The sequence below is a fragment of the Syngnathoides biaculeatus genome, chromosome 4 (assembly GCF_019802595.1).
Source record: "Syngnathoides biaculeatus isolate LvHL_M chromosome 4, ASM1980259v1, whole genome shotgun sequence".
NCBI classification, from domain to species: domain Eukaryota; kingdom Metazoa; phylum Chordata; class Actinopteri; order Syngnathiformes; family Syngnathidae; genus Syngnathoides; species Syngnathoides biaculeatus.
In genome coordinates, this window is record NC_084643.1 from 33,782,450 (window position 1) to 33,807,868 (window position 25,419).

The 25,419-nt window shown below is 40.4% G+C and overlaps 1 protein-coding gene across 1 annotated transcript; it reads left to right on the forward strand.

Moving 5' to 3' along the window:
* The first annotated feature begins 722 nt into the window (after window positions 1–722).
* On the forward strand, window positions 723–24,781 carry mapk1 (mitogen-activated protein kinase 1). Its single transcript, XM_061817247.1, has 9 exons — window positions 723–1,107; window positions 13,284–13,466; window positions 16,043–16,232; window positions 16,308–16,424; window positions 18,498–18,612; window positions 18,690–18,821; window positions 19,673–19,782; window positions 19,854–19,983; window positions 22,662–24,781. Exons 1-8 carry the CDS (start codon window positions 743–745, stop codon window positions 19,968–19,970), a joined length of 1,329 nt encoding a protein of 442 aa, XP_061673231.1. The 5' UTR covers window positions 723–742; the 3' UTR covers window positions 19,971–19,983; window positions 22,662–24,781.
* The last annotated feature ends 638 nt before the right edge of the window (window positions 24,782–25,419 follow it).

A 25,419-nucleotide genomic window follows, 5' to 3' on the forward strand; every position in this document is an offset into this window, starting at 1 on the left:
TGGAGCATGGCTTTGAACCCCACAGAACTGTGTGGCAGATAGCTTACCAGTCTACCACCGTGCCACCAAAATTTAACTTTTTGAATCCAACCATCCATTTCTTAGATACTTATCCTCACAAGGGTCGTGGAGCCTATCCCAGCTTTCAATGGTCAGGAGGCAGGGTACACCCTGAACTGGTTGCCAGCCAATTGCAGGGCACATAGAGACAAACAGCCGCACTTACAATCACACCTCGGGGCAATTTACAGTGTCTAATTAATACTTTTTGAATATAATTAAGGAAATGAAAAACCTTATTCATGATATTCCAATTTTCGGGAAAGGGTCTATACATATATGGCCCTCATTTGTTGTTTTTTCCTTTTAACATAAAATGACATCTGATGGCTGTAGTCATCAGAGGTGGCATCTGTAAAGCTGACGCTGGAGTCAAAAAACAAATTACCTTATCAAACTATAGTTTGAGGGTTAACCCAAAGAGATATATATATATATATATATATATATATTACCTTATTTCGGATTATTCTACGAACAAGCCGACTGAATTGACGTTTCCTCTGCAGTTGAGTAAATGAACGCCCACTGGAGCCGATGTATGAGAAAATTCATTGTACTGTATTGGTAATACGCTATAGCGCGTGTTTTTGTTTTTCACCCACGCTGAAGGCTCTACAGGTTGTCAGAAGCAGGAAAAAGAGGTAAGGCAACGAAAAAAAAATGGAGTGTCGTGGATCACATGACTGTGGTTATTTCCTGCTGCACTAACTTGCGTTGCCTGCGCGCCGCTCGCAGCTCCTCCACGGCGCTGCGCTCCATCCGCCTCGGACTTGCTTACACGCTCTCCCCGAAGGCCTCCGTCGAGTTCCACACAAATAGCGTAGTCGTCCATTTTCCCTCCCCCTTTTTAGTTGGACCCAGTCGGGGGGAAAACAGAATAAAAGTCAAACCAGCGCTTATCATGGCGACAGCGGCGGTGTCTGCTCCGGCCGGTGGCCCCAGTGCCAGCCCGGGGACCGAGCTGGTACGCGGGCAGGCTTTCGACGTTGGGCCTCGCTACAGCAATCTGTCCTACATCGGCGAGGGAGCCTACGGGATGGTGTGGTGAGTGAGGCCGCGCGCCGAACACCGCAAAGCCGCGTTACGAAAGCCAAGGAGCCGCCGCCGGAACACACCTCCAGTTAACAAGTTAGCTTAGCCGCACGGCTAACGCTGTGTTTGGCTTGTGTCAAAACACGTCTAGTTTAACTGTTTATTCTGCTAAACGACACCAATTTTGACGTATTTATATCTTCATCCGGACATAGCGAATACTCAGCGTGAGTTTATTTTAAACTAATGACGATGACGACGTTTTAGTTGGTTGAACCCTTCGCGTAATCAACAGATTTCCTTGAGGAAAAAGTGATTTAAACGCCGCTGCTATGGGTTTTCATTTTTGGTGCTAGCGCCAGGACACACAGACACACACACACACACACATACATAAAAATACAGCATACATAGGTTTGAGAGAGAACTGTCAAAAATGTAGTTTGCATAAACAATCATTTTCACTTGTAAATTCGGTGGTATGTTTCCATATTGTCATCACTTGCAGCCATTTCAAATCTCTTACTAGTATTACCGATACAAGTGAATTGAATCGGAATATGATTTGGGAGTTGTGTCTGACTTTTAAGTTATGATGGTTTAATTGTGAGGAAAAAGTGTTTTTTTCTCAAAATATGTCTGCGTTATTCAGTGATTCTGTGATTTCTTCTCAAACCTGGATAACAACGTGTAAAATATCATGGTCATTTCATCATCATGGAAATGAAAGTCACTGGTTGCTTTTTTTTTCCCCAACAAAAATGGTCAGCGGCTAAATTGTCAACACTGACTGGGATTTTTTCGGGGTGATTGTGTGCAGCCATGTTAGTGTAAGGAGTGCACATCAGCAGAGATGCACCTTGATGTATAGAAGCTGCAATGAATTATAAAAATAAGAAACTATCATCTTGTCAAACAAACTTGATTGATAAAATGGATCAATATCCTAAAATTGATCAATATCCTATTGCTCTTGTGTGTTGTCTTTGTGTGTTGTGGACAGTAATTGCAAGCAAAATCCAAATACATGATGGGGAAAAAAATTCTGCCCAGAGATTTTTTTTTCATTGTGCCAAATTATTAAAATTGGTAGTGTATATAACTGAAGTAAAAATATATATATATATTTTATTTTTACTTTAGTACATTTCAGCTTGTACTTTTTTGGTAATTTTTTTGTTTTGTTTACACAGAAATATCTGTACTTCGAAAATATAATATCTGAGTACTTTTGCTTCCTCTCATTGTATGAGCTCACATTACGTAATTCAAGCGTGCTCCTACGTGGTTTTATTTGTCGCTGCTGCTTTGAGCAATGCTTGAAGACTCCCAACCTGCCCAAAGCGCACAATCACTCCCACACACTTTCCCACAAAGATGTACTGTAGTTGTAGAGCTGTTCAATGTGCGCTGCTGCTTTAAAACACTCAAATGTAACATTGACGTAATTGTACTCATATAGCTCCTATTTTCAGCAAAACTGCACCACTCGTATTTTTTAATTTTTTGAGAAGTGTTAGGGTATCAGGTAATAATCCTTTACTAAGCTCCACACATTTATAACTCTTCTTTCTAGGAAGGAATGTTTTTCATTTTTCTTTTTAAACAGTTTCCCCACTACAGGTGTTAATAGGAAACAATCAGTTCCAGGGTCTCACACAATGGTCAGTTCAGTCTGTTCTTTGTGATGTCACAGTGTCGTTCAAGTGTTAAAAGAAGTTGAGCACTGTTAACAATAAAAAGTAGAAAGGCTAAAGCGGTCTCAATTATCTGCAATGTTTGTGTGCTTGCTTCACGGGTTGGCAAAGGGATGTGGTGCAAGTCAAAACGTAAGGTTAATTTGCGCAATCAAAATGAGAGCTAAGTGATTATTTCGGATTATTCTACGAACAAGCCGACTGAATTGACGTTTCCTCTGCAGTTGAGTAAATGAACGCCCACTGGAGCCGATGTATGAGAAAATTCGTTGTATTGTATTGGTAATACGCTATAGCTCATATGCAGAAAAATTTAAATAGTGTACCAAAATACACACACACAAAAATAAACCTTTCCAAAATATGCAAAAGTGTTCGGAAAACAATACACAAGTTTTAAAAAAAATAGAATGGAAAATGTACAAAGATTGTCAAAGAAAAAATTGAAATGAAATAAACGGTGAAAATAGAAAAATATATTGGAGGGGAAAAAATACTATATTTTACAAGTCTCAAGACTTTAACTATTCTGACAAGATAGAGTTTTTGGTGAAATTCCTTTTTTTTAAAACTTATCACATTGATCTGGATAGACAGCCTTAACAGGGACTGGAAACAGGAAACTAATTAGTACGTCACTTCTGCTACGTCACTTGAGAAAATCCATCCATCCGTTTTCTGACCCATTTATCCTCACAAGGGTCGTGAGAGTGCTTGAGTCAATCTCAGTTGTCATTGGGCAGGAGGCAGGGAATACCCTAAACTGGTTGCTGGCCAATCGCAGGGCACATGGAGACAAACAGACACACTCACAATCACATCTAGGGGCAATTTCAAGTCTCCAATTAATGCATGCTTTGGGGATATGGGAGGAAACCGGAGTGCCCGTAGAAAACCCACGCAGGCACGGAGAGAACATGCAAACTCCACATAGGCGGGTCCGCGATTGAACCCAGGACCTCAGAACTGTGAGGCCAACGCTCTACTGCTGCGCCACAGTGGCCCACTTGAGAAAATGTACCCATAAAATGAATTTTTATAATACTAACTTTATTAGTCCCACATTGGGGACATTTGCATGATTTCAGATGCAGCATAGGATGGTGGTGCGGAGGAAGATTAAGAAGCCAAAGGTAGAGCAGAGAACCATTTGTTGGAACCTGAGAAAAGAAGAATGTTGTGCGGCCTTTCAGAAAGAAGTGAAACTGACTCTCTGTGGACAGGTGGAGCTCCCGGACGACTGGACTACTACACCCAAGGTGATCAGAGAGACAGGCAGGAGAGTACTTTCTGTGTCTTCTGGTAGGAAAGGGGAAAAGGCGACTTGGTTGTGGAACTCGAAAATACAGGAAGTCATACAAGGAAAGAGCTTAGCGAAAAAGAAGTGGGACACCAAGAGGACTGAGGAGAGGGGAAAAGAATACATTGAGATGCGAGATGCTAAACGAGGCATATGAGGATATGTAGTGGGCCAGGTTGAATGAGAAAAGTATCTCTACAGATTGAGCAGACATCAATAGAGATGGGAAGGATGTGCAGCAGGTTAGGGTGATTAAAGATAGAGATGGAAATGTGCTGACTGGTGCCAGTAGTGTGCTAAATAGATGAAAAGAATACTTTGAGAAGTTGATTAAGGAAGAAAATGAGAGCGAAGGAAGAGTAGAAGTGTGAAGGACCAGGAAGTGGCAATGATAAGTAAGTGGGTAGTAAGAAAGTCACTGAAGAGGATGAAAAATGGAAAGGCAGCTGGTCCTGATGAGATTCCTGTGGAGGTATAAAAGCATCTAGGAGAGGTTGGTAGCTTTGTAGTTTATGACCAGCTTATTTGACAGAATTCTTGTTGCTGAGAACATGCCTGAGAAATGGAGGGAAAGTATTTTGGTGCTCATTTTTAAGAACAAGGGTAATGTGTGAGGTGTTAACTATTTAGGAATGAATTTGATGAGTCACAAAATTAAGTTATGGGAAAGAGTAGTGGAGGCTAGACTACAGATGGATGTATTTGTGAGCAACAATATGGTTTCATACCTGGAAAGAGTACCATAGATGCATTATTTGCCTTGAGGATGTTGATTGAAAAAGTACAGACAAGGTTAGAAGGTGGTACATTGTTCCTTTGTGGATCTGGAGAAAGCCTATGACAGAGTATTAAGAGAGAAACTGTGGTACTGCATGCGGAAGTCTGGAGTTACAAAGAAGTATTTTAGAATAATACAGGACATGTATGAGGTCAGTAGAACAGCTGTGAGGTGTGCTGTAGGTGTGACAGAAAATTTTAAGGTGGTGGTGAGGCTGTATCGGAGATCAGAGCTCCTCGCGAGGATGTCAGGACTTGCTGTTAAAATCACTCATGAGTACACTCACTGGGTAGTACGTCATTCCTCTGGCAAACGAATCACAAACGAATGAATCACTCTTCAGTTCCTCAGTACAGCAGTTCAGTGAACAAATCACTCAGTTCACTTAACTCCCTCCTCTGCCTGCATGGTGTCACTTGACGCTGGCTGCTCATTGGTCATTCGTCGAAGTGAGTGACATCACTAGCGAGTGACAAATCAGTCCCGCCCTTGCTTGCACGCTGGCTGCTCATTGGTCTTTCGCCGAATATTCAGAAGTGAAGTGACAGAACGTTTCAACAGTTCCGTTTCCGCTCCAGGGCAACTCGCTGGTCTCACGCTGGTGGGCGGCAGACAAGTAAAAAGAACCAATCATTTCATAAACTGTTTTGATTCAGGTCTTTAACTAAAAAGGTTCATTTCTCTGAACAAATTATAAACGAACATAACCACACTATTGACTGATGATGTTAGGAGGCTTTTCACAATCAGGATTTTCGGAGACGATCAGCAAGTTTTAAAAAATGATAACTGTTCTAATAACAAGATGCAGTAATATGTCTATTTACAGTACATGACTGGTTCATTTATCGTATACTTATGTACTGAGTATCTATCTTTAAATTATTCTCTAGAATTTTAGACTTAAAGTGTATGGAATGTCATCAACGCACCTTTTTGCTAATATTTTAGAAATAGTTTTTTATGCAGAATTAGAATCTTAAATACGTTATGAAGGAAACGTTTTTATTTTTCGGTTATCAGCAAAAAATGATCGCACTTTGCTGGATTTGATGGAGAAAAGTTGTTGTTTGGTTTAGTTAGTCATAAACTCATAAATAGTAAAGGCTTCGATATCCTGAATGTGTATACAAAGTTTTTGGTCTTGTTTTAAAATTATGCAAACGCCGTGTATTTAGTAAATCGGTCCGCGACCACCCGGCCGTTAATTGTTCAGCGCAATGGATCTGCCCGTGCTTGTATGAGAAACTATCTGCAGTACGATGTGTTTACATGTAGTGATGTCAGAGGTCCGCCATACGTGTTTTTCAGACACTGGAAACTAGGTCAAAGTTGGCGGAATTGAATTCATTAACACTTGCATTTTTTGGTAAAAACATTGAAAAGTTTACGCATTTTATGGTACAGTTGAACATATATTTTCGTCTTGATTAGATAATTTGTGTTAAAAATTAGACATTCCATACACTTTGTTAAAAACATCTTTAAAACGTCAATGACCTCTAGGAGGCATTCAAATATTGACCACTGACATAGGTTAAGGTCTACTCAACATAACATGTCAGAAATAAAGGTGGTAACATCCCTTAATAAAATGACTTAATCGCAATAAATTATTTTCGCAATACTAGATTACAAAACACTTTATTGGCTGACAGATAGTTACAATCCTATGTCACAAGACACGGAACAAGGCCAAGAATAAACTGGCTTTTCGAAATTATATCCGAAGATGATGGAATAGATGTCTTTTGCGGAGCTGGACGCTGATGTAATAGATCAGATTGGCGAAATATGACATGATGACATTGGCCGTTCACCATAAAATGCTAAATATTGGCCGATATTGATCAAACCAATCAGATCAGTGTAAATTCTAGATGTTAGAGGCGAAATGCCCATGGACCATGATGTTCGCAGATGGCATTGTGATCTGCAGTGAAGGGAGGGAACAGGTGGAGGAACAATAAGAAAGATGGAGGCATGCACTGGAAAGGACAGGAATGAAGGTTAGCCAAAGTAAAACAGAATATGAGTGAGGCAACAGGGAGAAGAGAGAGCAAGGTGGCAGGACTTAAAATGATTGGGGTCAACAGTCCAGAGCAAAGGTCAGTGTGATAAGGAAGTGAAAAAACCGGTCCAAGCATCTTGGAACAGGTGGAGGAAGGTGTTATGTGACAGAAGAGTCTCTGCTAGGATGAAGGGCAAATTTTATAAAACAGTGGTGAGGCCAGCCATGATGTACGGATTGGAGACGGTGGCACTGAAGAAACAAAAGGAAGAAGAACTGGAGGTAGCAGAAATGAAGATGTTGAGGTTCTCGCTTGGACTGAGCAGGATGGATAGGATTAGAAATGAGCTCATTAGAGGAACAGCCAAAGTTGGATGTTTTGGAGACAAGATTCGAGAGAGCAGACTTAGATGGTTTAGATATGTCCAGGGGCGAGACAGTGAGTATATTGTCAGAAGGGTGCTGAGGATGGAGCTGCCAGGCAAATGAGCGAGAGGAAGACCAAAGTAAAGGTTGATGGATGTTGTGGGGAGGACATGAGGACAGTGGGTGTTCGAGAAGATGCACGAGATAGACTTAGATGGAAAAAGATGACACGCTGTGGCTACCCCGAAAGGAAATGATGTAATATACTACAATAACTGTCGTACAGTCATGTTTTTGATTTTAAAAATATGGAAATTCAGACAAACTGTTCAGAAAGTGTGTTTGTATTGGTTGGAAGCACCGCAGCCATAGCCATCTATGGAATTTTAGCTATAATTGGCATAGATTTATAATTAACAATTGGCTGGTTTTATTTTTATTTTAATTAATATAAATTGCTTTGTGTTGCATTTTTCTGTATGGAAAGTGCTTACAAAAAGTTTCATTACTTGATGTACATTTTCTTTCCTTCGGCCTGGGGCTCCCAGGCCAAGGTCAAGAATTTTCATTTTGGTGCATCACTATAAAAAGTCGTTAACACACATTTTAACACATTTTTTCGCGACATATACAGATAAAATTAAAAGTCTACCATGCAAAACAAAAACTATACTGTATCAACTGCAGCCAGAAATGCTGCCGGATGCTCTAGGCCCAAGCTGTTTTGAGATATCTGGTTAGGTTTTGGAGCAACGTGATGCTGTCATCTAAGAACGTTCCTGCTTGTTGTAACATCTGTAAATTATCTTAAAAGTAAAAGTCTTATTTTATTTTCATGCATTTGTTCCCAAGTGATAGCACGACTTCAAAAGAAGGACTCATATCAAAGCCTTTTTTTTTTTTGCTGAGCAGAGTAGCAGTGTTGCTGGCTGCAGAGAAGCATTAAGCTACATTAAATTGCACGTTCCACTACAAAAATGTCCCTTTGGTGCCTTCTTCCAGCTGAAAGCAAAGTCTGAAGCTCGTCTTGTTGCCCTGTGTGTCCTCTTGAAAAGCCACTGTGGTGCTCGTCTCCGTAGCAACTGCTCTCCCTGTGACATCATAAGCAACCCACTCCCCCACCCTCACAGCAAATGGCAAAGATTTAGAAGGCTTAGGAAAGGAGTTGTGATTTCTACTCGACAAAACAAGAAAAAAATATTCATACATATTCATTCCCTACTCCGTAATTACTGTGAAGTATTTTTGTTGATATGATGTCGAGCTGTCACAGTTAAAAGCGACAACTACTCAATCATCAATAATCATCTGCAGTATTTTGAAAATTAGTTAAACAAAGCCGTTATTTAACCTAAAATCCTCCAGATCCTTTAACCTCAGCCTCTGTATATATTGATTTCTGTAGTCCTCCTAGAAATCTGATTGTCTTTGATTTTAATCAAAATAAGACATTTTTGAAACATCAGCATTTATTTTGGAAACCGGTGATCAACATTGTTTTCCTGTTTTCTGAAATGCTACAGACCAATTGAGTACCTTAATCATAATGAAAAAAAGTAATGGTCAGTTGAATCTATTTCGAGAATTATCATGATATGCAGCCGTAGAATGAACAACCTGTAATTTACTTGTAGTTGAATTTAAAGCAGTTTCGGAAGTTCTTATCAAATGGTCACACTTTACATTACAGTGTTCCCTCAGTATTCGCAGGGGTTACTTTCCTTACCACTCTGTGAATCCCAAAAATAATGGACACAGTATTAAAACGCCCATGTATGATATCTACCATATTTTCGCGACCCTAAGATGCACTTTAAAGTCTTGCATTTTCTCCAAAATGGACACCGTGCCTAATGTGTGCACCGAGTTCCAAAATCTAAAACAATTTTTTTGTGTGCCTAATTCATTTATGTACAACCAAACCTGCTCATTACATAGATAGCATGCATGCAAACTCGCTACTTTGCATGCATGTATGCTACCACAGGGTGGGGCTCACGAAGCAGTGAGGAGCAATTGCAATTTTACATATGTAAGAAGAAGTGTCACAACAAAACTAAATAAAATTTATATTTTATTATTTATTCACTATGTAGGGCACTAAACAGTGTTCATGAGTGGTTCCCAACACATCAAGGGTCACAGCAGTAGTAGTTGGTCATTTTATTTGTTAACACAGAAGCTCGTGGTGGAAACAATAGCTCAGCTTGTTGCGTTCATATCCTCCGCACAGCAACATCAGCCTCCTTGGTGTCCCCATGTTGACCTTCAAGCATGGCGAGCTGCTTCCTCCAACCTTTCAACCCCTTAGCCTCATTTTTTTTGGGGGGGGGGGATACGTTGTCATGGTTACAGTGGCGTTACATAACGTGGTGGCAGATGCGGCGTGAAACCTTTGCATTCCCGTTTCCCTGGCAACACCGCCGAGGACGAAGAAGCACGAAATGCGACATGACTCGTTGTTTGGCTAAAAATTAGAAATTTGTCCTGTCTTACCTGAGCTTTGGGCCAGTTAAAAGCTCTGATGTGATTTGATTTATGGTTTTGCCTCTTCACATTTTTTTCTGTATTTTGTCTCTTTAGACCCTACTCTTTGTTGGAATGTGCTTGTTTTATGGGGACACTCCTATGTCAATAAACTGAGAAACTGTACCTTGCCCCCTCTACTGGAGGGCCAATTGCAAGTCCTGATTTTGTCACTATGATGAAGGGGCGGTGAGGGGCATTGGATGAAGCAAGTAAGTTCATTGGTGGAAGTGGGGAATGTGCATGCGCGTGTGTATGTTTGGATGGGGATGGGGCACAAGCATACATTAAAACAAAAACATTTATTTTTCACTCATGGAAGCACGACTTCTTACATCACTTTATAAACTAGTCAGGTGACGTGAGGATCAGCCCTTCTCCGAACCCTACTATCATATTGACATACTGTACTTACAAAATACAGTGGTACCTCTACTTACAAACATCTCTAATAATGGAAATTCGGGTTACGAAACACCTCAGCAAAGAAAGTATTGTCTCTTGTTACAGAGGAAAATTCAAGATACGAAATGTAAAAATAGGCGCTGGATTTGCAGCCCCCAAATTCCACCAATGTAAACATCCTGTATCTTGGTTTGTGTGTCGTGAGAGAGCTGATCTCCCATTGGCTATTGCCGTAGCATCTTCCTGACATCCCATTGGGTAGGAGGGATGTCAATCTTTACCCATGATGCTTTTCCTTTCCCTTGGGCACTTGTCACTGAGGGCTTTCACACGCTGCCACAAACTAGCGCGCATTAGAAAAGTACAACTTTTTCTTGACTTTTTGGTTTGTGCTTTTTGTAAGTTCCTTCATCTTTCTTCACCATGGGCCCCAAGTAACTTTAGTAGAATCAAGTTGCATGCGTGCATACATTTGTACGTATGTTTTCTCTCAAATGTCTGCCTCCTCCTCCGTCCTCCATGATGCCTTTTTCTTGTCACTCACCCTTCACATAGTCGCCCGACGCCAAAGGTTAATGAAAATCATTTTTAGTATTCTTTACATCATGTACTTTGGTTATTTTTTTTTAGGGTGGGGTTGGGGGGCTTGGAACGGATTAGGCTATTTATATGTAAAAAGTGCTTCTAGTTATAAAACGACTTCCGGAACGAATTATGTTGTAAGTAGCGGTATCACTGTCCAAGGTAGTAGTCTTTTTTATTTATTTATTTATTTATTTATTTAATAAGTGTTCCATTCAACTTCTTGTTTTAAATTCAACCGAACTAGTCATGCCAGAAATAATGGCCAACTCTTCTGGGTGCAAATCAGAATGAAATGATACCTTAGTTGCTTTAGCAATTACACAGCATAATCACATTTATATCAATATTACATGGCTGATTTTAATTCATTTTAGTCACGTAAAACTGTTCACTTGATGAAATCCCATGAAAAATGTTAGTTTGTGTTTTTGTAACTATTCCTTTCTGGTCTATTTCACAGATGTGCGTTTACCTTTTGTGGGTGGGTTGGGAACGTATCCCGTGCAATAAGTGGGAATTCACTGTAAACTAGGGGTAGGCGAGTACCAATACCTGGTATTGTATCAGGCTGATACCGGCCTTATTTAAAGTTTCCAGGTCCTCACGAAGGCTGCCAGCCATCGATACTTTTGGCAAAAGAATTTGACATGAAGTCCTTCTCAACAGTAGATGGCACTACACCACGGTGGTTTCACGCTGGTGAATCATCATGTGCTCAAGAAAAAACGAGTCATTGTGTTAATTGAAATTTTGTGTCAAAGTGCTCCTCTGTATCAGTGAGTACTGAAGAGTGAATACTCATACTAATATCAGTGTGAAAAAAGTAGAGCTGAACATCTTGACTGAACCTTTCATTGAAATTTTTGTTTTTTCTATAAACGTTCAAATGATGAGCATGTTACCCCCATGCTGAGTGCAACACAAGGGCCGTCAGTATCTTGCAGCTCAGCCTCCCACTCACAAGAACAGTCTCTTCCTCCCACACACATAAGCACCCCCCCCACACACACACACACGCACACATTCCTCACAGCCAAGTGGAAAGGAAGGTCAGTCACATTTCCCTGGCAGAAGGCTGGCACGCCGCTGTTTACATTTGGCCGTCACCATGGCAATCACTTTTCTTCTGTCACACAATGTGGGTGTTCTTCGCACTCAACGGCATCCAAAAAAAAAAAAAATCACTACATGCAGGGGCCCCATGGCAGTCATAGTAATAGTAGTCCTATTTGTCTCTGTTCTTATCACATCAGTCGTGCTCATTGACTCTTACATTGAGTCGTGGAAGACCGAAAAAAATCAGACGTAACCATGCACGATTGGAACGAGACCACCATTTTGTTTGTTCTGGGGCTCAGCTTTGCAAGAATACTACAACACGCACGAGTTTGTAGAAGGATTTGCATTGCATGACAGCCAAGTCTTCTGCTCAAGGAGCGTATTTGCTTTTCCAAAGGGAGAGATAGACCAGGTTATTTGTAGTTGTGTGTTGGGTGGGGTGGGGTAAAATGTGTATGTAAACTGATTTAAATAAAATAAATTCTTATTTTTAACATTACTTACATTTTAATTATTTTTATTCTGTTCAGATGTGCCATATGTTTCGGGACCATCTGTATTTTGTTCCAGAAATCACAAAATGTTGACTTGTTATGGCTGTAATTCTGATAGTTCCAGATAGAGTGGTACTTGTACTTACAAAATTGATTCGTTCCAGAAGTTGTTTCGTAATGGAATTTTTTTGTAAATAGAAGCCCTTTTTATATAGATTGTAAATAGCCTAATCCGTTCAAGCCCCAGTGCCAAAAATAAGCATTCAAAGTGCATAATGTAAAGAGTAATAAAAAATACGTTCATTGACCTTTGGCATTCGTCAACTATACGAAGAGAAGGGTGAGTGACAAGCAAAAGGCATTATGGGGGACGGAGGAGGAGCAGGAAGCGAACGTTTGAAAACATACGTACGTATGTACGCACACAGACAATTTACTCTAATTCCACTGAGGTTTCTTGGGGGCCATGGTGAAGAAAGATGAATAAACTTGCAAAAAACAGAAATGAAAAACTCACAAAAAAGTTGTACTTTGACAATGATAAACTGTACAATTCAGTGAATCAACAATGTGATTTGTTGGTTCGCAAAATAAATCTGAATTTTAATTTGGATGTTTGACATCTGATTTAATCTGATTCAATAGACTTGCTTTTTTGTGTGACCAATGTTGAAAACAGAAATCGCAAAAGTGAATCGAGAGAGATTTTTGATGGAATGTCAAAATCTCATACCGGTACTGGTATGGTACTATTATACATTTTGTCACAATGTCACCACACTGAAAACACACAACTCAAGTGTACTTCGCTTGTACACTGTAAAAATGGAAGAAAACCCCCTAATAATTCCTCAAAAATTCTCAATATAAAGTTGAGATCCAAATGTAGAACGGCAATATATCACAGTAACACAAGATGAACTGTTTTTGCTTTTGTTTGTGACTGCTTCTGTGGTGTATTTTCCAGTTCGGCATATGACCGTGACAACAAGCTTCGGGTGGCCATCAAGAAGATCAGCCCCTTCGAGCACCAGACGTACTGCCAGCGCACACTGCGTGAAATCAAGATCCTGCTGCGCTTCAAGCACGAAAACATAATCGGAATCAACGACATCATACGCACGCCCACTATCGACCAGATGAAGGACGTGTATCCTTTACCGTCTGTGGATTTGCTTTTTATTCTACATACGTTTTTACCTGCTGTTAGCTTCCTCCTTCTGTTGGAGCTGCCAGGGAAAAGAGCGAGAGGAAGACCAAAGAGAAGGTTGATGGATGTTGTGAGGGAAGACATGATGGCAGTTGGGGTTAGAGAAGAAAATGCAGGAGATAGCCTACGATGGAAAAAGATGACATGGTGTGGCGACCACCTAACGGGACAAGCCAAAAGGAAAAGAAGAAGCGTGCTCCTTCTCATATTCCAGTTTAATTATGAAACTTTGTACAATAGAAATGAACAGAACTAAAATTCTACACACAAGCAATGTAACATTTATTGTGTGTTGTTCTTCCCCAAAAGATGTCAAAAGTCAATATTCCGCATTATACATGGGTATAGGGGGAAATGGGGAAAAAAACTTTCCCGTTATAAATGTATACCACCAGAGATTATGTCACTGAGATGGTGTGTATCCTACACTTTCATTCCCACACAACAGGTACATATGACTGCATATATGTCCAGTTGTGTCCATAGGTTTACATACCCTGGTAGAATTTCTGAATTTTTTTTTTTTTTAAATATGACTTGATGACTGAACAACCATCATTTTCTTCAAGGTTATATTTCGATGATTATTTGAACATGTACAACTTTTAATTATGTACTTCACTGTCCTACTTGACCATTATTTCTAAAAGCAATGGAGGATTATTGTGTCACAGTCACTGTGATTTGACAGACATGTATGCACCCGCGCGCTATCGCCCTCGTAAATCTCCACAGTCGAGCACGAAAAATCACGTGCGGAAAATTTGTTACAAGTAGAAATACATAGATATTAAAAGACGTCGCTTATTTTGTGTAGTTTTGACCAATGTTCCCTCTAAATTGCGCCACTGTGCAATTGTGCACTTGTCCCACTCTCAGCGCACATGAAAACTGATCCACTGCAGCCAACCACAGCCTCACTTTTTTTTTTTTTTTTTTTTTTTTCTGCTGCTTAGCCTACTTTTGCTACCCATTTTACCTAACACTGCCCCCCTCCGCCTTAAAGGCGTACATTTATAATTACAAACAACACACACCCGCAACTTTATATATCTGTGGGCATGACTGGTGGACCACACCCGTAACTTTATATCTGTGGGCATGTCTGACCACACCCATACATTTTTCAAATGTGAGTGACTGGGGTCATGTTTGTGTTGCAGAAGCTCTGAAGCATGATATTACTCACAAAGATTTGGATAAATTTCAGCGTTTGCATGGCTGTGTACACACATTTCTTTATGAGGAAATGTATATTGCAGTACACTTCATCAATCAATAAGAAAAATCTGAGAGGCGTTGCTGGTTTTTATTTTGAAACAAATCAACCTTGTAGAATACTTTCCTACCGTTAATGTAATCAAAGAGCTTTTAAACTCTTTCCTCATTCACCTAGCGATGGCGCAGCAGCAGGAGCAGTTGTGTTTCAGTGTCTTGCTCAAGGATACTTCATGATGGTCACAAGGGCTGATGGTTGAACCCTCTACCTTCAGGTTTGGAGGCGACCGCTTTACCACCTGAGCTGAATTGCTAATCCTCATTAGGGTTACGGGTGCTCTGGAGCCTATTCCACACACATCTTTGGGCGAGAGGCAGGGTACGCCCTGAACTGGTCACCAACCAATCGCAGGGCACATATAAACAACCAATCACATGCACATTCACACTTACAGATAATTTACAGTTTTCAATTAACCTATCATATATGTTTTTGGGATGTGGCGGGAAAATCAGTACCCAGAGAATTCCCCCGCAAGCATGTGGAGATTATGCAAACTCAAAGCAGGGCCAGGATTTGAACCACGGTCCTCAGAACTGTGAAGCAGATGTGCTGCTGATGGATGGCTTTAATCCATTTCTTTGTTGTCATCAATTTTAAGGGACAAACAAAAGTATTGTTTTCATGCCTTGTTTTTTTTCCAAGATACATTGGTTATCATAACCACCATCTTGCACAATTGAAATAAAACAGAATGACGACAAATAATCCATAGTTAAAAAAAAAAACTCCACACATGGGGACATGCACATTCACAACCCAAGACATGCCATTCAACCACTGTAATCCTAGTTTGTTGCTGGTTATCAATGATAACCGCCACCCTGAAAAATGCAAACAGAATGACTAAAAACAATCCACAGAGTTAAAATTCTATCTGAGCGCAATTAATGTGTCATGACAAATAGGATTGCCTTTCTCAAGACATCCATAACAGCCACCTTATACAATAGCACAATAGAAAGTAGCACGACTAGAAATAATCCACAGTCTATTGAATTGAAGTTCTCAGGTGTGTGTTGTGCAATAACTCACGCTCACTGGTCTTGACAGATAACACAAAACGTGAACTATATTCCGCCACTAAACGTCATTTGACTTAAGTGCACAGGTCTTTGCAAATAACATGGACCTATCACCAAACTCATTGATGAGTTGTCACTTCTTTTTTTTTTAAGTAGACTTCCACAAAAGTTCAAAAGTATGTGAATTTTTCCTTAACTACGACATCACTCAGTTACATTGTGCAGGACCTGATGGAGACAGACCTGTATAAGCTGCTGAAGACCCAGCACTTGAGCAACGACCATATCTGCTACTTCCTGTACCAGATCCTGCGAGGCCTCAAATATATTCACTCTGCCAACGTACTTCACCGTGACCTCAAGCCCTCCAACCTCCTGCTCAACACAACTTGCGATCTCAAGGTACAACCAAGCATCCAGTCCCTTGTCCATCTATGTGTTTTTGTGTCCTCACTGCAGTCATCGTCTCGTTCTCAGATTTGTGACTTCGGTCTGGCTCGGGTGGCCGATCCAGACCATGACCACACCGGCTTCCTGACGGAGTACGTAGCTACACGCTGGTACCGGGCGCCTGAGATCATGCTCAACTCTAAGGTGTGCTTGTTTTTAATCTAATGAAAAAGAAAACGTTATGTGAAAATTGACTTTTAAATATTTTTAATACAAATTGTCACATAACAGTCCGGCCAATTTGCATAATCCTGCCCACACAAGTTTTTCTGGCCATGATTTGGAAACTCAGATAATCCAAGATCTGTCATTTTCAAGTGACTAAACCAAACCATGTCAAAGACAAAAAGTTAAACAGAGCTCCAGTTTTAGTACAAATAACCATGAGCTAACAGCGCTACTAGGTTGAGGTTCTTAGAAGTGCTTGATGTGGGCAATGTGTGTTTGATTATTGTTCCACTGTGCATATCACATGCATAGATTCGCTACACATTGTAGGGACCGAGCCCTTCCATGAATAGTGAAATTCTGCCACTCATTGATGCCCTAAAATGGTATCTAACCGCCTATAAATGCCACAAAAAGGTGCCAAAGCAATCCAATTCTCCTCACTGAATAACAGATTCTAAGTATTAAAAAAAAAAAAAAAAAAGTGAATTTGTGAATAGAGAACCGGGAATATGCATCAAAACACGTATTGACAAAGTCTATTGGCGTGATTAGGGAGGGAAGTACTGCTTCTATGAAGGCAAATAAATATTTATGGGTACCTGTGCATGCGTGGAGTTTGCATGATCTCCCCATTCCTGTGTGGGTTTTCTCCGGGCACTCCGGTTTCCTCTCACATCCCAAAAACATGCGTGGTTGGTTAGTTAAAGACTGAATTGTCTGTAAGTGTGAATGGTTGTTTATATTTCCTCTGCGTCTGACCAATTTAGTTCGTACCCCGCCTCTCAACTGACGATAGCTTGTCTCTAGCACGCATCAACTCTTGTCAGGATGAGCGCTACAGAAAATGGATGGATGGAGTTTAAACAGGTTGACACAGAAGCTCTCCCTGGCTTGTCTGTGAAATTCAAGTTTAGAAACCAATGTAAAAAATAACAGAAACTGGAAGATGGCGTTGCTGGATGGCTTTGTATTTGAGATCAGCAAAGTATTGGAGTAGAAAATGTCTATGCCCGGATCAGACTACAGGACAAATCTGGTCTTTCACAATTGCACTATATCAGAGGACTGGCATAAAATCTTGCGGTTTCTCGTCAGATAGGGGCAAGACTACACAACATGTATTTCGATACCACTTTACGTTCTTTATCTTGTCCAATCAAACACTATTGGAGAGATGGAACCAAGAAAACATGTCACCGGTCAACCAGACCGGACTGACTTGTTACCATGTCAATGACAGCAATGCGGCCCACCTATGTATTGTGTCTTTGGGCGGGGGGAGAACAAAATGAACAAAACTTGTGGTGGTCATCACTGGTGCTCGAGAGAGGACATTCATTCAAGGATCATTTGAAGCAACATGAAGTAAAACTAAACAATCCAAACCAAAACACAGACCATGATCGGATGCAGAAACTTATCATTCGAAAAGTCCCGTCAGTATAATGAAAGACGGCTACGTCTCTGTTGTTCTGCTTGACTGTCGGCCACAAACTGCAAAGAACTCGATGCTTTTGATTTTTCTTGCTATTTACTGCCGATGATTTTTCATTGCGGTCAGGCCAGCCTAAAAGATGAAGTCAAAGTAGAAAATACAATTCTCAAGTGTTTTGCAGACACTGCTGCAAATGAAGCACTTCTCATAGGAAGCAGTGCCCCGATTTTGAATGTAAAAAGTCACTGACACTGGCTTCTTTAATCATACCCAAAATCATGATCAAGATTCAAATTCGATTACTTGTACAATCTAAGAAGACAGTCTATCTTTTACCCTTTTAGTATGCCTAGTGTTTATACTTTTACAGAACTTTTACAGATCTTGTAAATTGAAATCACTCTAAAACAGCTGACAATATGGGCAACTCTGCTTTGAAAATGTCTGTCCGTGAAAGAGAATAAACTGTTTTCTTTTAATGTGTCTGTCTATTTTTCACAAATCAAAATGTAGCCACTCTTACTTCAGATGTATGTTATGTCTAAAACACACAAACCACAAATGTGGCCATCTGTATATGTAATAACTTATATCTCTGGGTTGGCTTTTAGGGCTACACCAAGTCCATAGACATCTGGTCAGTGGGTTGCATCCTGGCTGAGATGTTGTCGAACCGGCCCATCTTTCCCGGGAAGCACTACCTGGATCAACTCAATCACATTCTAGGTAAAGCCACGTTGTTGTTTTAGCCTTCCTCTTGACGTGTAATCTATGGTAACATGAATCTTTTTATCCTCCTCCAGGTATCTTGGGTTCTCCTTCCCAGGAGGATCTCAACTGCATCATCAACATCAAAGCGAGGAACTATTTACTTTCTCTGCCGCTGCGCGGCAAAGTGCCCTGGAACCGCCTCTTCCCCAATGCCGACGCCAAAGGTCTAAATCTATAGAAAATATTCCACATGATAAATAGACAAACAGAAGTCCGTTAAATGCTCGATGCGTGCTCACAATGTACGTTATAGCTTTGTAATGGAAACTGTTACCTTGCACAATAAAAAAAGAAAGACTAGAAATTGGGTCCACTGGGTCAAAAAAAGAAAGCTCACAGCACTCTCGGTCATGTATGGATACATGACATTGTTTGCATTCGCTTGCGACCAATAAGAAGACAGTGACGTCACCTGGTTGGTTGTGACGATATCGAAGTTCTTAAATTTTTTTTTTACCATGTATGAAGGAACACTCTACTGTGGAGAAATAAGTTTGTGTGATGGAGGGAGGTGAGAGTCCTTAAAAGACTGAGAATGTCCAAAGTTTCTTTCACAATCACCAAGGACTAAAAAGGGCAACTTGAATCACGACAGCATGTCTACAATCGCCTACCCAAGGCAACATAGCGATGTGAGCAAATTTAGTGTTGCCTATCCGTCACTTGTTAGAAAGTATGACAGTGATCCTGCAAGAGGTCAATGATAAACACATCCGCCGGAGCGCTTTCACACATTTATTCAACAAACAGTCAGAAAACTAAAACGGAATATGCACCTTCATCCACGAGCTGCCAGTGGGCGCAATGAAAGCAGTTGTGCTTAAAACCTTTTTGATCCAATTAACCAGTGAGAGAATAGGTAGAATACTCCATTTGTACAAATGTTCCATAGCTCCAGCTCTACGGTGAAAAACCAGCTCAAGCATACAAATGAAGCCCTGTAATGGTTTAGCTCCTCTAGTGGACAGCTTGGTGTAATGCATATGTTTTCATATTGAGCTTTGTGTGTGGCCAGCATTGGATCTGCTGGACAAAATGCTCACCTTCAACCCCCACAAAAGGATTGAGGTGGAGGAGGCCCTGGCGCACCCCTACTTGGAGCAATACTACGACCCCACCGACGAGGTGAGTGACGCCATGGCGATTAGTCCAAAAAAGCGTCGTCTTGAGTGTTGACGTTTGCGATTTTGCTGCAGCCCGTCGCCGAGGCGCCGTTCAAGTTTGACATGGAGCTGGACGATCTCCCCAAGGAGACTCTGAAGGAGCTCATCTTTGAGGAGACTGCACGTTTCCAGCCCGGGTTCCGATCCTAACACCTGACAGCAGGTCAGTCAAATGGCTTTAAATGCCCTAATTGTCCTTGAACCCCAGTGTAGTTCAAAATGTTCATGGGTCAATGGCTATATTCTCCAGCTCGTGCTTAAGTCCTTTTTTATATGCTTGGGCTTGCACACTTTTCATTTCCAGCTATTCATATTCTTCTCTGTCCAGACTTGATGTGCCAACTGCACAAAAACAAGAAATTCTCGAACGTGTTCTTTTCTGGATACTTCTTACATGTAAATCTGTGAAGAAGATCTTTTTTTTCTTCTTCTTTTTTAAATTTGAAAATACCTCATGGCAGCAGATGTGTAGTCAGACAACTGGGATATGTGGAGTAATCTGGCCGGTGGCTACACTTTGGATTTTGAAAAAGAGTAATTGTTTTTTCTTATGCCAGTAATCCTTGCCATAAATAACTAAAATCTTGTAATAGCACACTCGCACCACCTGCTTTGAACTCTTTTTGTTCAGTTTCATGTCAATCTAGGTTTATGTCAATGCTAGTATACTGCGTAACACTGCAGTTAAAAAGATCAAAAGAAAAAGATGAAACTTTGTGACAGTGCAAATTTAAATATTTTGAATTTTTTTTCCATTTTTATTTGGCCAAGTGTGTTAAAAAAATGTTAAAAAAAAACAACCAAAAAAAAAACACCCAAAGAATTTTTCTCTGACAGATGGTGCGCTGTGGTACGACATACAGAACAAAGAACAACAAAGCAGCAATAACAAAGAACGAAATACATTTCTATTTATAGGAACTATTCCTTATAAAAGTCGCGCAAGAATATCTGATGGCCAGTAAAGTTATTTAAAAAAAGAAAAAAACTTGGCAGCATGAGAGAGACAACAAAATGCGCTAATCAGACTACAAGACAAATTTGCTCTCAGGATTTCATGGTGTCGTACTATTACAATAAAGTCTGTCTGATATTCCAACACGACCACATCTCGTTTTAAACAAAAATGTCACTCAAAGTAGATACATTAATTGCCCGGATGTACTTTCTGCATATAATTGAAGACCAGTAATTTGTTGTGTGTGACCCTTTACCTGGCATAAATAGATGACCAAACGTACATTGTTTATTGTAAATATATATTGTTTGAGCATTTAAGTACACAAGTATATAGAGTAAATAAACAGGTCATTTAAGTAGACTCAAATATTATTTTAAACTTGCTGATCGATGCTCGGCCCCAAAAATCTTGATGGTATGAAGCCTAATTGTAACCGCATCCAAACTTCAGGTGCAATAGGACGTTTTGCTTCCTGGGACATTCGAATTTCAACAGCCTCTGGGGCACACTCTTAAATTGACTGGAGAAGCCACACGAGTTCATAAGATTTGACAGATTGATGGACACATTTTCAGGTTGCGCCACATATCTGGCATGAAAGTGCGTCATTGACAGACTTAAAGTTCACTTCACTGCCGCTCTGCAAAATGAAGCCTTGGGGCTTGTAGTGGGAGTGAAAGACTCCCTTGCACAATATAATCCTATTCCAAGTGTTGCACTGAGGCAACTAGTAAGTTGCTGGTTTTGGGCAAAAGCATGTCTTCATGCGTGTTGTCCTTCATTGTTTTATTGGTTTTCACCACACTGTCTGCACCACAGCTGGGAACCAATTTTTTATTTTTTATTTTTTTTTGTCCGGCGTGTTGGTGTCTTCAGTCTATTGTGACAAAATTGACAAATCTCAAACCACGCACCATGACGTCGACCAATAGGATTGCGTATTGTGAACTGCACTTTGCCTCCCATGTGTGCCATTGTCAACGTACTTGCACACTTAACATTTATTCACTCGCGCAAAACGATGTTTACATGCCGCTGGCATGTTTACGAACAACTGTTATTGCTAGCACTAGCTTGCTAGGCTACATAACATTTCTTGTCTGTTTGCGAGATGTATCGTGTTAAAAGTAGGTGAATTTACTCAAGCAGTTCTTGAATGAAGGAGTCCTCTTCACACTTGTTTGTGTTAATGACCAAACCAGGAAGCATTTGAAAAGGCCTTCAACCATTCCAAGTATACCGGGAGCTGTATATCATTTTTGAGAAAAATATGTGCTAGATGCTAATTGACTGACTAATTATGTGTGGTCTCCATTACTAATGCCTTCATATTCTTTCCCTCATGTTCTACAGAGTCAAATGCCTTGTAAAAAAAAAAAAAAAAAAGAATCAAAAGAATGCCAGTGGTCTATCAAAATCCCAGGTTCCTTGAATGTAGCGCCTCAACCAAGCGGACATTTTCCATGGCCGCTCTGTTCCCAAATTGTGGCACTTATAACTCGGGTCCAACTCATCGGCAGTTTTGGAGGCCAATGCCAATTCTGATAGTTGAAAACTGATTAATTGGACAATGATTTAACAGATATCGTGAATTACTTTTTTGGAATACTTAATGTTTAGTAAACATATGAATGCCAGGGAGAACATTTGACTGTTTTACAATACTTAGTCCTTTAGTATTTAACTACACGAGACAGAAACGGATTTTTGCAGATTTTTGTTTGGTTGAATGTTGTAATCTGTTGTAATGTGTCAACTGAATTTAAAAAAAAAAAAAAATCTTCCTTTTTTTCCCTAATTTGATTAATCTGTTGGGCCCCTGCTATTAACAAATAAATATGAAGAGTAACATGTTTTTGTTTTTTCGTTTTTTTCTACAGATGATTTGCCGCCACTGCGCCCCCCCCCCCAACCCGTGACTCCTACACGCTGTTGTAGCTGTTTTTTTGTGCTCTTTATTATTTTTTTAAACATTTTTATTTGTATTTCTAACGTTTTGGCTCCCAGAATCCTCAGCTGTCGCTCATCAAGTCCACTTTGCTCAGGAATGGCGTCAGGAATCAATCAGTATGTGGTTCCGGGATGAGGGAGAGTTCTTTTTCATCTCGTCCTCACCCTCCCCTCCTTTTAAAAGGCTTTTTTGTCGTCGCCGGCTCATCACGCAGCCCCCCCCACCCCCCTCGAAAAAAACGAGCAATTTATGCAAAGGGTCGACTTCATCAGCCACAAAAAAAAGCCATGGTTCCTGCGGTTCTACTCGAGAATCGTCCTTTTACTGTACATGACGCTTCTATTTTAGCCTTCGTGGGGTCAGCACGGGACAGTCTTAACGTGTTTGAAAGGGAAAGAAAGAACCCCCCTCCCAATAGTTGATCCTTTCTCAATAGTAAAAACGTGTTTATGTTGGGAAAGTGACTATATTTTCCCGGTGTGCATGGCCCGCCAAGAAGACGCGTGCCCTTCTGCATGACTGTTAGCAGCTGTGTATACAAAGAGCATGTCAAGTGCCACACGGGCCTTTACCGTTCCGCCTCCGACACGGTGCTTCAGCGTCCACATTTGGACTCATTTTCGTTTTTCCATTTAGCCCGGCCGCCGTCCGCCCGCGACCAATTGCGTCACACGAGTGGCACCTACTAGAGCTCGAGATTCCGCTTTCTGCTGTCCGTGAATGCAACATGAGAACTCTTGTGCTGCACTTTATAAACGCAGCACTTAAGCTCCAAGTACCGAGCTGGCAGCTAACTAGCAAACTGTGCGAGGATAGTTTGAGGACTTTGCTTCGTCCTGTGGAAGTGAATGCAGCACGACGACTTTCGAAAAGCCACTGTTACTGTTCAATATTCAAACCCTTCAATTTAGCTGCTTGCTTATATGTTGGAGAATCTGGGAGTATCGATTGGGCCGCTCCTGCCCATCCCACCCCAACAAACGGGAAAAGTTCAAGAAACATCCACTCAAAAGTAACATTAATTTCTTTAGATGCTGTGCTTTCTATTCGGAATCAAATAAAGAAGACAAAGTCATTTGATTTAAAAGTTACGTTCTTTTGTGCTATGAATTCTTTGAAATTGAGCCGCTGTAAACTACAGTGGGCTAACTCAATTTTTGACATTTGGCAGTTTAATTTTATGACATCGACAATCTCTCAGATTTATTTCTTTATTTATACGGCAATACTTATGTGTCTTACATACTTGCTTTTACAGAAGTTGTGGTTTTTCCGTGATGTTTTGGCATTTTGGACTTGAAACACTTTTCCAAAAGCCGTAAATGTATGATTCTTATTAAAATTGGAATGACAGAAATTAATTAACAAAAGCCTGGTTCATAATTGGTGCGGCCTTTGTGAAAATTGGAATTGGCCAGAGAAGTCCAATAAAATAATGGCCCCTATATGTCAAAATGGGTGCTTATCCATTATTTAGACCACTGTTCATCTGAAGAAAAAAAAAAAGGCCTTTTATCTATTCTTCTCTTAAAATGACAAACATGGCGTTAGCCCCCTCAAGTTTTCAGTGACCTCGCAATTGATGAGCTACCCCCCTCAATGCTCCTCCATTTGTGACGCTGCTTTTTCTCCAAAAACATGAACACAGCACAAACCACAAGTTTGACTTCCACGTAATTTAGTTTTGTGGGATTTTCCAACAAACGGTGAATGCAGAACAAAGACCAACAAAATGGACTGGAAAGTAACTTGGGGTTGTCAGGGCACTGGTCTCAATCAAGTTAAAATGACCCATTTAGCACTTTGTCAGCTGAGCAGTATATATATATTTGAAAAAAAATCATCATCAAATGCTCCTGCGGTGGCGGCGGTGGCCTGTAGATATATTATATACGTAAATAAAAGCATACTTGTTTGGGGGAGGCGTTCAAAGGCACCGGGAAGCAGCTGCGTCGGGACAGTTTGTGTGCTGATTAGCGCTTGTGCTTCATTCTTTTGTCTGTTTGTGCCTTCTTTGACGATTCCGTGCGCAGCTTCTGATGTGATCAAAATTTAAGTGAGCTTTGTAAATTTTAAAAGATTTGTTGCCACCGATGTGTGTGTATGTGTGTGTCTGTGCGCGCGATTTGTTGAGAAAAACATTTCTATTTTTCCCTCTTTCCCCTTTTTTGTGCAGATTTTTTTTGTCCAATGAATGTTTTGTTTCTATCAGACACTAAATGATCTCGTTGCTTCATTTTCTGTGTTTTGATTAATTGTGAAGAAAAATGATTAAAAAAAATGGAAAAAAGAAGTCCACCTTGTGTTTTTAAAGGTGTCATTGACGTTGCTTTTTGTTGTTGTTTTGGCGCCAGTTTTATTTTGCTGTCAGGTGAATAATTTTGGTCTTATTGTAGAAGACTTAAAAAAGTGAGTAATGAAATAGCCTTTTGGAAGCCAAAAAGAAGAAAAAAAAAAACTATCCAAGAAAAGTCGCCAATCAGTATTGAAGTAACTGGACCACCCGTTCTCAACAATCAACACATCCCAAATAAGTTTCTCTTTGGAGCAACCATTTCTCAATGTATTCAATTAAAAAAATCGTCAATAAAAGTGTTTTACCCCAAAATCTTCATGCATTTCTTTGATTGCTTTCATTAAATGTGTATTGGGGGGGGGTTGTGTCCACCACATGATGAAAATCTTGA

Excerpts from the sequence above, each read along its gene's own strand:
- mapk1 (XM_061817247.1), top strand. The coding sequence starts at position 743 with ATGACTGTGGTTATTTCCTGCTGCACTAACTTGCGTTGCCTGCGCGCC. Across the intron at positions 1,108-13,283 it reads GGAGCCTACGGGATGGTGTG|TTCGGCATATGACCGTGACA; the intron begins GTGAGTGAGGCC and ends TGTATTTTCCAG. Across the intron at positions 16,425-18,497 it reads AGATCATGCTCAACTCTAAG|GGCTACACCAAGTCCATAGA; the intron begins GTGTGCTTGTTT and ends GTTGGCTTTTAG.